The 12,308-nt window shown below is 56.1% G+C and overlaps 7 protein-coding genes across 7 annotated transcripts; 5 read left to right on the top strand and 2 right to left on the bottom strand.

The window, feature by feature from the left end:
* The first annotated feature begins 8 nt into the window (after positions 1–8).
* Positions 9–616, top strand: FA10DRAFT_68276 (hypothetical protein). Its single transcript, XM_025525641.1, has one exon. It carries the CDS (start codon positions 76–78, stop codon positions 562–564), a length of 489 nt encoding a protein of 162 aa, XP_025378671.1. The 5' UTR covers positions 9–75; the 3' UTR covers positions 565–616.
* Positions 617–703: 87 nt separating this feature from the next.
* FA10DRAFT_265330 (CKS-domain-containing protein) lies at positions 704–1,892 on the top strand. Its single transcript, XM_025521009.1, has 5 exons — positions 704–1,235; positions 1,313–1,357; positions 1,432–1,583; positions 1,669–1,721; positions 1,781–1,892. Exons 1-5 carry the CDS (start codon positions 1,192–1,194, stop codon positions 1,799–1,801), a joined length of 315 nt encoding a protein of 104 aa, XP_025378670.1. The 5' UTR covers positions 704–1,191; the 3' UTR covers positions 1,802–1,892.
* On the bottom strand, positions 1,855–3,750 carry FA10DRAFT_274498 (cytochrome P450). The gene is made up of 2 exons (XM_025523219.1): positions 3,401–3,750; positions 1,855–3,344 (listed from the first exon to the last, which is right to left on the bottom strand). The coding sequence occupies exons 1-2, from the start codon at positions 3,583–3,585 to the stop codon at positions 1,952–1,954; spliced, it is 1,578 nt and encodes a 525-aa protein (XP_025378669.1). The 5' UTR covers positions 3,586–3,750; the 3' UTR covers positions 1,855–1,951.
* A 182-nt stretch (positions 3,751–3,932) lies between these two features.
* FA10DRAFT_238958 (putative PGK1-phosphoglycerate kinase) lies at positions 3,933–5,704 on the top strand. Its single transcript, XM_025519162.1, has 3 exons — positions 3,933–4,050; positions 4,124–4,218; positions 4,277–5,704. Exons 1-3 carry the CDS (start codon positions 3,986–3,988, stop codon positions 5,368–5,370), a joined length of 1,254 nt encoding a protein of 417 aa, XP_025378668.1. The 5' UTR covers positions 3,933–3,985; the 3' UTR covers positions 5,371–5,704.
* On the top strand, positions 5,448–6,255 carry FA10DRAFT_68082 (hypothetical protein). Its single transcript, XM_025525640.1, has one exon. It carries the CDS (start codon positions 5,657–5,659, stop codon positions 6,191–6,193), a length of 537 nt encoding a protein of 178 aa, XP_025378667.1. The 5' UTR covers positions 5,448–5,656; the 3' UTR covers positions 6,194–6,255.
* A 168-nt stretch (positions 6,256–6,423) lies between these two features.
* Positions 6,424–8,642, bottom strand: FA10DRAFT_228132 (acetolactate synthase; the record flags this gene model as incomplete). The annotated part of the gene is made up of 3 exons (XM_025518738.1): positions 6,424–7,089; positions 7,163–8,396; positions 8,470–8,642. The coding sequence occupies 3 exons, from the start codon at positions 8,640–8,642 to the stop codon at positions 6,424–6,426; spliced, it is 2,073 nt and encodes a 690-aa protein (XP_025378666.1).
* A 1,401-nt stretch (positions 8,643–10,043) lies between these two features.
* On the top strand, positions 10,044–11,952 carry FA10DRAFT_284401 (hypothetical protein; the record flags this gene model as incomplete). The annotated part of the gene is made up of 4 exons (XM_025523914.1): positions 10,044–10,418; positions 10,500–10,568; positions 10,623–10,691; positions 10,747–11,952. 4 exons carry the CDS (start codon positions 10,044–10,046, stop codon positions 11,950–11,952), a joined length of 1,719 nt encoding a protein of 572 aa, XP_025378665.1.
* Positions 11,953–12,308: the final 356 nt, after the last annotated feature.

Genomic DNA, 12,308 nt, shown 5'->3' with positions numbered 1-12,308 from the left:
CGCGCTCGCTGGACGCCGCCGGACCCCGCCAGGGAAAAGAAGGCTTGGTGGCTCGTGCGTAACTTTTCGACGCAGATGTGTGCGTGCGCTCCGCTTCGATTCAAGCAGGCATCATCGATGGAGAGGGAAAGATCGAGATTCATGTGTGACAGTATCTTACATGTGGTTGCTGTGATTGTGTCAATTCTTCCCTTGCTTCACTGGTCGCTACGCAGGCATTGCTCGTGCTTCCTCTTTGACAGATGTAAGAGAAGACACGGACGTCTCGGAGGGGCCCTTCCCTTCGAGAGGCAGAAGACATTCGCATTCCGTTCATGCTCGTCTTTGCTGTTCCCTGCTGCGCACTATATAAGAGATGTCTCATGGCAACGGTTCAATAGTATAGAACGGATCCCGGCCATAATGACGGCTCTGGAAGCTGGAAGCTGGAAGCAAACCACACTCCCACTGTCCAGCAAATTGCCCAAGAGCCGGCCAGCTCAGTATGGTCCTGCATATTTAGCCTTCTTGGCTCTCCCACATGTACTCAACACAATGGCGACAACGAGCTGCACGCCCTCCTAGCCGTATCAGTAGGAGTAGTGCAGCTAATCAAGGGAGGCCGAAGCCTTCCCACCTACCAAAAGAAGACAGACGCGTCTTTCCCTGCTGCAAACAACACTATTATAATCTAGGCAAGGCACACTCACATGCACACCCAACACACAATTGCAGGCGAGCGGGGAGCAGGACGCGCTTGCGCGTCGCCTGCCTTTCTCTCTCTCTCTCTTTTCTTTTCCCTGGCCTTCTTTCTTTTTGCTTTTTTTTTCTTGAATTTCGCCATTACCGGTCTCCATTATTAGTCCAAGCCCTCGACCATCCAACGACTGTACGTGTTGTAATTGTCCTCGATCAGATCAGGACGAGGCAAACAAACGCACGACGAGTTTCTCACCGCTGCTCCTTTCTCTCTCTCTTTTTCCTTGTCCGTCAATCGATCGATCGTAGCAACTCGTCTGGGGGACCCTTCGTTCGTTCGCCAGGGGTTGTTGTGTCGCAACCAACACGCGAAAATTCGGACGAGCAGCGGCTTCGCGCATTTGACACGGCCAGCGAGCGCCCTTCCTTTCCGGACGAGGCGAGACTAGACGGAGCTTTCAGAGTAGGAAGCAACCACTTCAGAGCGAGAGAAAGAGAGGGAGGAAGGATACGATGGCGGGACATCACGAACCATCGTACGAGGACTACGTCGAGAGGTTGGTTCCCCGTCCTTTTCACCTTGACCCTCTTTCGAGATCTGGCTGACCAATCTAATTGCGTTGCTTCTCACCAGGATACACTACAGCGAAAAGTACTCGGACGACCATTGGGAGTATCGGTGAGTGCTGCAAGATCCGTAAGATGAAAGGGAATTACAAGCTGACGGAAGACGAGTATGTACGCGACCGGCAGCCATGTCATTCTGCCCAAGCCGATGCTCAAGCTCATCCCGCGGGAGTACTTCGACCCCGAGGAGCCGGGCGTGCTGAGGATCCTATCCGATTCCGAGTGGCGCGGGATCGGAATCACCCAAAGCCTCGGCTGGGAGCACTACGAGGTCCATGGTCAGTTCCCCATCATTTCTTGCCCCAACGCCTGCTCGTGGAAAGAGAGTGCGTGTGTATGCTGACAAGAAACACCACGCTGCAGCTCCCGAGCCACACATTCTGCTCTTCAGGAGGCAAAAGGATTACCAGGAGAAGGTGAGAGCGCGCGAGCGATCTTCCCACGAGTGTCAGAGCTGACCAGGCGCGTCAAGCAGTACCTCAATAAGCAAAAGTAGCGACCAAGGAAGGATTGGTCGGAGAGAGGGTGGAGACTGTGCAGTTGGGCAGGCAGGCAAGCAGGTGAAATATTCAATCTTGTATTACCACTTCTCGACAACAGTACGGGCGAGGAGGGGAGGTGGGATATCTTGTACAGGGCGATAGGTCTATTGAGTTGGCTTGGTGATGCGGACGCGCATCGGTCTGCGCGGCGTCCTCCAGTGGCTCTGGCTCAGGTCCGGCAGAGGCACCTCCTGGAGGCTGTAGCGTTTGCCCCGGTCGTCGACAGTCTCAAAGTCGGTAAAGAGGAGAAAGGAACTGAGGGCAATGATGGTCTCGAGCTTGGCAAAGCGCATGCCCGTGCACTTGTGGTGGCCCGCTCCCCAGCCGATGAAGGTGTATTCGGTCTGGCCCTGGCCGCGCTTGTAGCGCATCGGGTCAAACTTGAATGGCTCGGGAAATGCGTCTGCGTCGTGCAGGTTCGAAGGCGGCGAAAAGGTGACGTAGGCGTCGTCCTCGATCTCCTCGCCGTAGATTGTCAGTCTCGGCTTGAGCTTTCCTTCCTTGTCCTTGCTCGGGCCGGGATAGTAGCGATTGAGGCTATTGGTGAGCATGAGGCGAATCGACTCCTTGAAGACGAGGTGGAGAATCTCAAAGTCAGGAATCGACTCCCAGTCTTCGAGCTTGACCATCTGCAGCTTCTGCAGCGGCGTCAGGTCCTCATAGACCTCGCCGCGCGACTCGGCCACCTTGCGCAGGCCAGCCTCGAGGCCGGCCCTGCACTGCCGCTTGAGGTCGTCGTCGGCGCCGACAAAGGCAACCGAGTAGGCCCCCGTGCCGATGGTGTTGAGGATGCCGGCGATGATGCCGCCAATGACAAACTTGCTGACCTGGTTGTGCGAGTAACCATTGTCGATGAGGTCCTGCGCATAGTCTTCCTCGCGGTGGCCCGTCTTTTGCCGCTCGGCCAGCGTCTTGCGCACCATGCGCCAGAGCGTCACGGCGCCCCACAAGCGCATCAGCAGCCGAGGCTGGGGCACCCAGGGCAGAATGGTGGTCCAGAAGCCAGAGTTGCGCTGTGTGGCCCAGAAGGCCGCAACGAAGCGCTTGAGATCTTCGGGCGACGACGCATACTCAGCCATGCCCATGACGCGGACAGTAAAGCGAAAGACGAGGGGGTAGTACGTCTGCTGCATGTCCAGGTCTGCCGAGGCGCCGTTGCCCAGCCACTCCTGAATGCCCTCATAGGCATCTTCGACGAGGCGAGGCGCGATGGGATTGAGTCTCGTAGGGCTGATGGCCTTGATGAGATCCCTCATCACTCGCTTCTCCTCGGTGTCGACCTCGCCGTCCTCGTTTATGCCGCCCTGTCGTGCGCCGGCAATGCCAGCAAAGAGGAAGTTGTTACCACCGGAAAAGGAGAGGTCCTTGTTGAGGCAGATCGCCCGCATCGTCTCTTCGTCATTGCCACCGACGTGGTAGACGACTTTTCCAAGCAGGTTGAATTTAGCAATGCCGTGGTGCGGATGCCTCGGGTCCTTGGTCACATTTTTTGAAAGGCTGCTCGGACACTAGTCAGCTTGGCGCACCCGCAAAGGAGGATGAGGCCGACTCACAAAGTGTATCGATTGGCATAGAAGCCGACGCCTCCCAAACCAGGCAACCGATTCTTGATGATGGGCACCTTGTTGAAGCCATTGTGGAGCTGCTTCGGCGGCACGAAGAAGACCCAGAGGAGCCACGACGCGACGAGAGCCGAGGCAGCAAAGAGCAGCTTCGAGTCCGTCTGCACGTCTATCATGATGGTGGCGGTCGTCTGCTTCTAGATGGAGGAGTAAGACCCTTGTGGATCATCCGTCGAGACGACGGCCACGGACATTTTAAACTCTTTCTGTCTTTTGGCAGAATCCTCAATCACCGGCCAATTTGTCTGCTAAGTTTGGCGCGCCATCTTGGAAATCGCCTGATCGTCTATGGTTCTCGACCTAAAACAGTCTAAAATTTTAGAGGTGAGGTGTTGCAGTTAGTTCAAAGTCCAGGTGACAGATCGCGAATGACAGAATTCTTCACGTGTGTTGCACCCCAAAGGAACGGTCCGGGTGACGTATCTGCGATGAACGAGCCACCCCTCAAGTTCTTCCGATCTCGCTTCTCGCAGTGTTTCTTTCTCTATCTCTACCGTCACTGTTACTCCAATCACCATGTCGCTCTCCAACAAGCTCGCCATCACCGATGTCGACCTCAAGGACAAGAGGGTCCTGATCCGGTGGGTTTCGTTGCCTTCGTAGCCTCTATTTACTCTCTGTGCTTGCACTTACCCGTCCCTTCCGGCTTTGTAGCGTCGACTTCAACGTCCCCATGGACGGCGACAAGATCACCAACCCTCAGCGAATTACCGCGGCACTTCCCACCATCAAGCATGCCATTGAGAAGCGTGAGTCTGTTCGCGATAAATGCAAGGTCAACATATCACTGACAGGAAGAAACTGAAGAGGCCAAGACGATCGTCCTCATGTCGCACCTCGGTCGCCCTGACGGCCAGCCCGTGGCCAAGTACTCGCTCAAGCCCGTGGCCGCCAAGGTGTCTGAGCTGCTCGGCAAGAAGGTCGAGTTCCTCGACGACTGCGTCGGACCCAAGACCGAGGAGGCCGTGAACAGCGCCTCGCCCGGCAGCATCTTCCTCCTCGAGAACCTGCGCTTCCACGTCGAGGAGGAGGGCAAGGGCAAGGACGCGTCTGGCGAGAAGGTCAAGGCCGACAAGGCCAAGGTCGACGAGTTCCGCGCCTCGCTGACGAAGCTCGCCGACGTGTACATCAACGACGCCTTCGGCACGGCCCACCGAGCCCACTCGAGCATGGTCGGCGTCGAGCTGCCGCAGCGTGCGTCTGGGTTCCTAATGAAGAAGGAGCTCGAGTTCTTTGCAAAGGCGCTCGAGAGCCCAGAGAGGCCGTTCTTGGCCATCCTGGGTGGTGCCAAGGTCTCGGACAAGATCCAGCTCATCGAAAACATGCTCGACAAGGTCAACAAGCTCATCATCTGCGGTGGCATGGCCTTCACCTTCAAGAAGACGATCGAGGGCGTCAAGATTGGCAACTCGCTCTTTGACGAGGAGGGCAGCAAGAAGGCAGCTGCACTGCTCGAGAAGGCAAAGAAGAACAACGTCGAGGTTGTCCTGCCCGTCGACTACGTCACTGCCGACAAGTTTGACAAGGACGCCAAGGTGGGCCAGGCAACCGACGAGGAGGGTATCCCCGACGGCTGGATGGGCCTCGACGCCGGCCCCAAGTCACAAGAGCTGTTCCAGAAGACCATCGAGAGCAGCAAGACGATCCTTTGGAACGGCCCTGCGGGCGTCTTTGAGTTTGACAACTTTGCAGGAGGGTCAAAGGCCATGCTCGACGCATGTGTCGCCGCTGAGAAGAAGGGCTCCACCGTTATTGTCGGCGGTGGCGACACGGCCACCGTCGTCGCCAAGTACGGTGCAGAGGACGGCCTCTCGCACGTCTCCACCGGCGGTGGCGCCAGCCTGGAGCTTCTCGAGGGCAAGGTTCTGCCCGGCGTCGACGCTCTTAGCGAGAAGAAGTAGAGAGAGGCTTGTCAGCACATATTATAAAGCCAGAAGAGAAGAATGAGATCGAAGGTTTCAATCTCGCTTGCGCCCGTCAGACACGCCTTTTATGCTGTTCATGCGCCACAAATCTCCCCCCTTTTCTCCTTTCGAAGGAAAAAAGAACAAGGTAGAGGAGCGTGCTTCCTAGACTGCGCCTTGCAATGCCCTGCCACGCCATGGGAGCTTGAGAGGCTCGAATGACTTGACTAGCTGAAGGGCCGCCTATAGTTCTTTTTCATCGTCACTCAGGCATTGCACCTCGATGCTGTGGTACTCACCCTTTCTCATCCCCTCTCCGCCTGTTTCTGACGCCATCTCGTCTTTGATTGCCCTGTGCCATAGCTCGACTGGGACCACGCGCTTTCAGGTCCACCACATACGCATTGCCGCTGCCCTCCACGATGGAGAAGGCACAAAAGTGAGAAACAACAGAAAAAGGAGAGAAAAAGAGGGTGTGCGTGAAGAAAGGGAAAGGCAATGGAAGGGAGGGGGCAGAAGAGAGGAAGCAAATAGGCGGAGGAATCACGACGCGGGGGGGAATGTGGGGATCATCGGTCATCCTCTCATCATGGGCCAACGAGACTGCCGTTATGATGGCGGCAGCGTTTACCTCTCGAAACGATGGTTTTGTGACCCTCCTGCTTTTAGAAACGTCCTTCTTCCCCGTTACCCTGCACGACTGTTCGCCTACTCCCTCCTCCTCTTGGCACCGGATGGCGCTAGCCAAAGAGACATGGCAGGGAGGAGCAGGGAGCTCTTCTTTCGAAAGCGAAGTCGCCTGGTGGGTGGGGTTGGTTGAAGAAGAAGAATCCGCAACTTGCGACACCAAAAAGAAAAAAAAGTTCTGATTTTGCGAAGTAGCACGCCGCACGCGTGGCAGGCAGGCGAGGGGCGGCAAATAGGCAGAGGGCAAAATGCTCGATTGAGAGAGAATAAGAGGAGAGGTAAAAGATACAGAGAACGAAGAAGAAGAAGTTGGTGATTGCAGAGAGCTGGCTGCTCTTATTTTGTGTGAGAGACAATGTGCGGCTAGTTTGGCAGAGGGTTCTTGGCCTTGAGATCCGGGTGGATGACCATCTGGTGCAGTCCGTGGCCGGCGGGGACCATGGGAAAGACGTGTTCGCGGTCGTCCGTCATGACCTCCATCAGGACGGGCTTCGAGTTATCATAGTTGATGAACTCGGCCATCTTCTCGTCAAGCTCTCCCCTGTTCTTGCAGAGAATCGAGTGGGCACCACAGGCATTTGCCAGAAGCGTAAAGGCCGGGTTCTTTTGCTTTGTGTGGCTGTATCGCTCCTCGTAGAAGAGATCTTGCCACTGCACCACCATGCCCTGGCCGTTGTTGTTGAGAATCAGAATCTTGGCACCAATGCCAAACTCGACCGCCGTCGCCAGCTCCATAAATGTCATCTGGGCCGAGGCATCGCCGTCGACATCGACGACAATCTTTTCAGGCTGGGCAACCTTGGCGCCAATGGCGAATGGAATGCCGACACCCATCGTGCCTGCGCCGCCCGACGAGACCCAAGTGCGCGGGTGTGTCCACTTGATGTGCTGAGCAGCCCACATTTGGTGCTGCCCAACGCCAGTCGAGACGACGAGGTCCTTCTTTCGCTCAGGACCCACGGCTCTGTCGAGAGCCTCCATGATCTCCTGGGGCTTCGACGGCGCATCGGCCTTGCTGGGGACGTAGTACTACAAAACAAGATTGTGGTCAGCCACTGTCCTTGCACTGCCAGCAAAGTGAGAAAAGAGTGGAACAACTCACGAAGGGGTACTTGCTCTTCCAGCCGTCGATAGTCTTGTGCCAGTCTGTCTTGTTCCGCGCCTCTTCGACGAGGGGCAGCGTCTTGGCGAGATTCCGGACGACGTCGCCCTCAATAGCGCAAGTGGCCTGGACGACCTTGTTGACGTTCTTTGGCATGATCTCGTAGTGAATGATGCCTCCCCTCCCTTCGAGGGCAGCTGCTCTTGCGTGAGGTGCAAACTTGTCGACGCGGCCAGTGACACGGTCGTCGAAGCGAGCGCCAAGGGCGATGATCAGGTCTGCGTCCTGCATGGCAAGATTGGCATAGGCGCTGCCGTGCATGCCGAGCATCTGCAGCGACAGGGGGTCCTCCTCGTTGAAGGAGCCGAGGCCGTGGAGAGTCGTTGTGACGGGAATCTGGCGGCGGTGGGCGAGCTCCTTGAGGAGCTTGGGGCCCTCGGGCGAGGAGAGGATGCCGTGGCCGGCGTAGATGACAGGTCGCTTAGCCTTGTTGATGAGTCGCGCTGCGTGCTCAATCTCTGGCGAGACCTGCGACGACGAGAGGGAGTTGTCGACGGACCGTCGTGTTCGCGGTCGGGCCGTGGCTCGGCTGGGAAGGGCGGCCTGATTGGGCGTGGTCCAGCTGCGAGGCAGAGCTTGCCGAAGAATGCCTGCGGTGACGTCCTTGGGCAGGTCGACGAGAACGGGGCCCGGTCGCCCGCTGGTGGCAATGTGGAAAGCCTCGTTGATGCGCCGCGGCAGCTCGGTGACGTCCTTGACCATGACGTTCCACTTTGTGCAGCTGCGGCTGATGCCAAGCATGTCGGCCTCCTGGAAGGCGTCGGAGCCAATGGCACTCGTGGCCACCTGACCGCAGAAGACGACGAGGGGCGAGCCGTCCATGAGAGCATCCTGCATCGGCGTCACCACGTTGGTCGCACCAGGACCGCTGGTGACGAGGACGACACCCGGCTTGCCTGTAACACGCGAGTAGGCCTCGGCCATGTGACCGGCGCCGTCCTCTCTCCTCGGAAGGATAAAGTCAAAGTGCTTGGAGTTGTAGATGGCGTCGAATACGGGCAGGATGGCACCACCGGGGTAGCCAAAAATGTGCCGGATTCCATGTCGGAGCATCATTTCGTGAAAGATGTCACCGCCAGACATGCCGACAAACGTCTCGTCGAGCGTGTCATCGAGAGATCGTGAGAGGGGAGCAGGGGCGGGTGATTGTTGGAAGGCAGGCGATGGCTCCGGTCTGTTGAAAGGGTGGATTGTCAGATGAGCGGTATGAACATCCACCGCTGTGAGCACACCATGCCACTGCTTACCTTGAAGTTGCTGGTTTGGTTGCAGTGGCGGCGGCGGCCTGCTCTTTGGGACTGTTTGTGCTGATGGTCCTCGCCTGCTGCTGATGCTGCTGCTGCTGCTGCTTCTCGATGCTCCTCGGTGCGCTATTTGACAGGGCCACGTTGGCTGTGCTGGCAAATGATCGCGCGGGCATCGCTCTCCTGGCCGAGGCCGAGACCGCGGTGCGACCGGCGAGAGCCTGCATCGCCCTATTTCGGGCGACGACACTCATGGCCATCGTGTTCTTTTTTGAGGGTCTTGTTCCTGTTCTCCTCGAGCCAGTGTCACTTGTTCAGTCACTAAACGGCTAGCTTGGCTTACGTCCTGTGGCGTCGAGCGTGCGAGGTGTGGTTGGTTGCAAGAAAGAGGGCGTACAAAGTGCCCGCAATCCGAAGAACGGAGGACCTTCTTGACTCTCTCTCGTCGAGTCAAGGGTGAAAAAGTGGGAAAATCAATTTGAATACAAGAACTCGACTGGATTTGTAATACTTCAATACAACATTTATCCATAAAGCGCAAAAGGCCGAGGCCGTACCACGTGCCCTTTCACGTCAACTTTCACATAGGCCGACGACATCTGAGTCTACTAGGCTCCTGGTGTTTATGGCTCATGGCGACACCGTCCCATGATGTTTGATGAGATTGTTCTGCTATCAGATCATGTATCTTGAAAGAGAGACAAGACGCAAACAAGTGATGAAGGCGGGCGATGCTACAGAGCGCTGTTCAGCACTGGGAAACTGACCCTGGCGGAGTAGCAAGTGGAGAGCGAGACTTCACCGTCGAAGCGGCGCTCGCTCCTACCCTTGGAGAGAGCACAATCATCAAAGCGCCAAAGGTAACACCGAGGCACAGGCGTCTTCTTTTGTGATACCCCCGCTCCCGTCACCTTGTTTTTCTTTTGTTCAGTCAACCAGACTTGGCAGGCAAGTAAAATCCAAAGCAGTCGATAGCAAATATCCGCCGGACCGTTACTCGCGGCCCCTTCCTGCCTCCTTGCCTTCTTCTTCCCTTGTATCTGACCCCTCTTCCCTCATATACCACCGCTTCTTCGTCCCATCCCCGCCTCTACGTCTTTTTCCGTTCCGTTCCCTAAATCCTCTCTGGAGCGCAGCTCTGTCGACAGAGATATGCTACCTTTCCCTTATCCCTCTTTGATTCATCGATCGCAAGGAGAGAGAAGCACGGAGCACAGTATCATCAGCGCAGAAAGGCCCACGGGGCGCAACGATGGCTTTCAGTCTACAGATGGCGGTGTGATTGACCGCACAGAATCCGAAGCCAGTCTTCCAGCCTCCGAGTCAGGGCTGTGAGTGTTTCGTAGGGCTCAATTCACCGCCCAAGCAAGCGCAAGCTGACGTGACAGTTTCCGGAGGAAAGCGAGACTCAAGAAGCAGGAGCATTTCAGACTGTTCAGGATCCGGCGTCAGGAAAGAGGGTCCGGCGCAGCACTAGGACTACCCGAGCTGCCGTCTCTCACGCTGACTGCGACAGTGACATACCAGAAGACGGTAACAAGTCCGAGTGCCACTCACCGCGGAAGAAGCAAGCAACCATGAGCTCAGGACGATTGAGACAACGCAACTCGACTTCAGCTCATGCGTCCTATGAACGCTGCTCCAATGCACAAGAGGCAGCGGCTGCTCTGACGACCTTGGCCGACTCTACGGGCAGCATGACTTTTCCACGACCCAGTGATCAGCAGCAGCAACAGCAGCAGACAAGGTTCAAAGTCAGGCTCAGCTTTAAGAACAACAACAACTCTGTTCAGCAACAGCATACAGAGTCCGCTACCCATTCTCAACATTTACAGACGAGCTACGACGCTAACCTCCAGGCTGCTCATTATGCCAATCTGGTCGATGGTGATGCAAGCTTTCTTCTGAACCAGGCAACGGGCAACAATTTAAGCAACATATCCACAAAAGCAGTGAGTGTCCACTTGATCGAGTCAGTCTGCGGCGAGAGCGTTGGCGGGCTGACTATTTTTTGCATGGGCACATTCAACCAGAGTGGCGAAATCGCTGGTCCTCCCCCCTCACACCACAGGGTGAGGCAAGGCAACGAGACGGAAGAATGGGTGGGTGAGCAAGCTTTCCCCTAGCATCGTTCTCTGTGCTCACTGCTTCGCTAGAAGCTCTTCCCCAATTCGATGCAGCAGAGCAGAACACCTCCAGTGAGCATGCCTCACGGGGGCTTGCAAGTCAGTCTGCAGACTGCGAGAAGAGTTTAAAGGGCTCATATGTCGCATTCAACAGGCCTGTGCTCAGTCTTACCGGGACAGCGATCGTCTCCACCAATCTCAATCAATGACCTACTGTCAAGCGTCGAGCGCTCACCAAGGCACTGGACAAGTGCAAACTTACTCGGAGAAGCTACTCGTTGACACACATGGTGTTGCAAGCACTTCGACCGTTTCACCGGCTGTTGTCAATCCAGCTGCCCTTAACATTCCTTTCTCGCAATACGCCGTCCCTCGAGAACAGCCTACTTCCTGGACTTCTGAAGCGCCACAGCCCCTGTCAGCGCACTCCGAAGGCGACACCCACTACCATGATGCCAGAACCAGTACCCCATTCCTTGCACCTGCCATCATGCAGATGCACACTGCCAGTATATACGGAGACCAGGGCTGGTACCTGGAGAGACAGCCACCTCAGACGACATCAGTCCCTTACTCGCCCTATCTCGACCCTCGAAGTAACTTCCCTTCACGACCTCTTTTGCCGGGAACATTGGCCCAGCTTCACAATGACTGGCTCTTGGCCTTCGGTCAGGGCGACGGTCAGCGACCAGATCCGCTGGTGACGCGGGGTCTGCCCACACCAGAGCAAACGTACGAGTCGAGCCGACTGCGCATGATCTGGCAAGAAATTGATCGCAGACGTATCGTCGACATTGGGCCAGCAGAGATGGAAGTGGTCGTGCAGGCAAAGAACAAGGCCTACAACGAGCTTCGTAGCACCCTGTACGCCAACGGTACACCGAGGGAACCCACGTACGAAGAAGTAGCGAGGAAGGCAAAGGAAACGTGGGAAAAGTCCAAGGTCGCCCTTTTGTACTGCAGCGCACTCCTTCGTCAGGCAGAGTTCGCACTTGCACAGGGCAGTCTGGCCCTTAGGCCACCTGAACAGAGCCATGCGCCGTTGCCAAGGTCTCAACAAGATGTTGCACATGAAGAAGATGCCGAGGGAATCAGCAGCACTGCCAAATTTCAGCAAGCCGTGGGACATCAGAGAGCTCCTCAACAGCAGTCACAGCGATCAGAAGCCACTACGTACGGCAGTGCATCTCAAGAGGAGCAGCAGCAGCAGCAGCAGCAACATCGATCGCGTAGCTCTTCTTCGCAGGAGGAGAAAGGCTTCAAAACATTCAAAGAGACCGCCATGACACCACCTCCTACCACGACTAGTCTCAATTATCCGTCCCATTCGATGAATACCAGTACGGGCTACAGAAGCTAAAAAGCGAAAAATTCACCCTTGCCTTGCAAGTCATCAACTTACTTCCTCCTAGCGGGAAGCTCTTCCAGACTACCGTCTCGAGTCGCCATGTCATGGGAGATGACCCTTCTTTTTCTATATCGTTCACTAGAAGAGAGAAAAGAAGTTGAGTAGTACTACTGCTGAACGCTACTCGTGGGAGCTTGGAAAGGGCGTGCGATGAATTGTTAATGGCTTGCTTCTCATTTGCGAGTTGCGTCCATACCATCACCGGAGCCTTTACAAGCGCAAGTCCTAATGGACGAAAATGAGAGATGAGAGGTAACTGGAGAAGCCAAATCGTCACCTTGTACCAAGGTTGCAAAGTAGATCGACTC

This window comes from Acaromyces ingoldii, assembly GCF_003144295.1.
Source record: "Acaromyces ingoldii strain MCA 4198 unplaced genomic scaffold FA10scaffold_2, whole genome shotgun sequence".
Lineage (NCBI taxonomy): Eukaryota > Fungi > Basidiomycota > Exobasidiomycetes > Exobasidiales > Cryptobasidiaceae > Acaromyces > Acaromyces ingoldii.
This window is presented reverse-complemented; position numbering and strand designations above follow the sequence as displayed.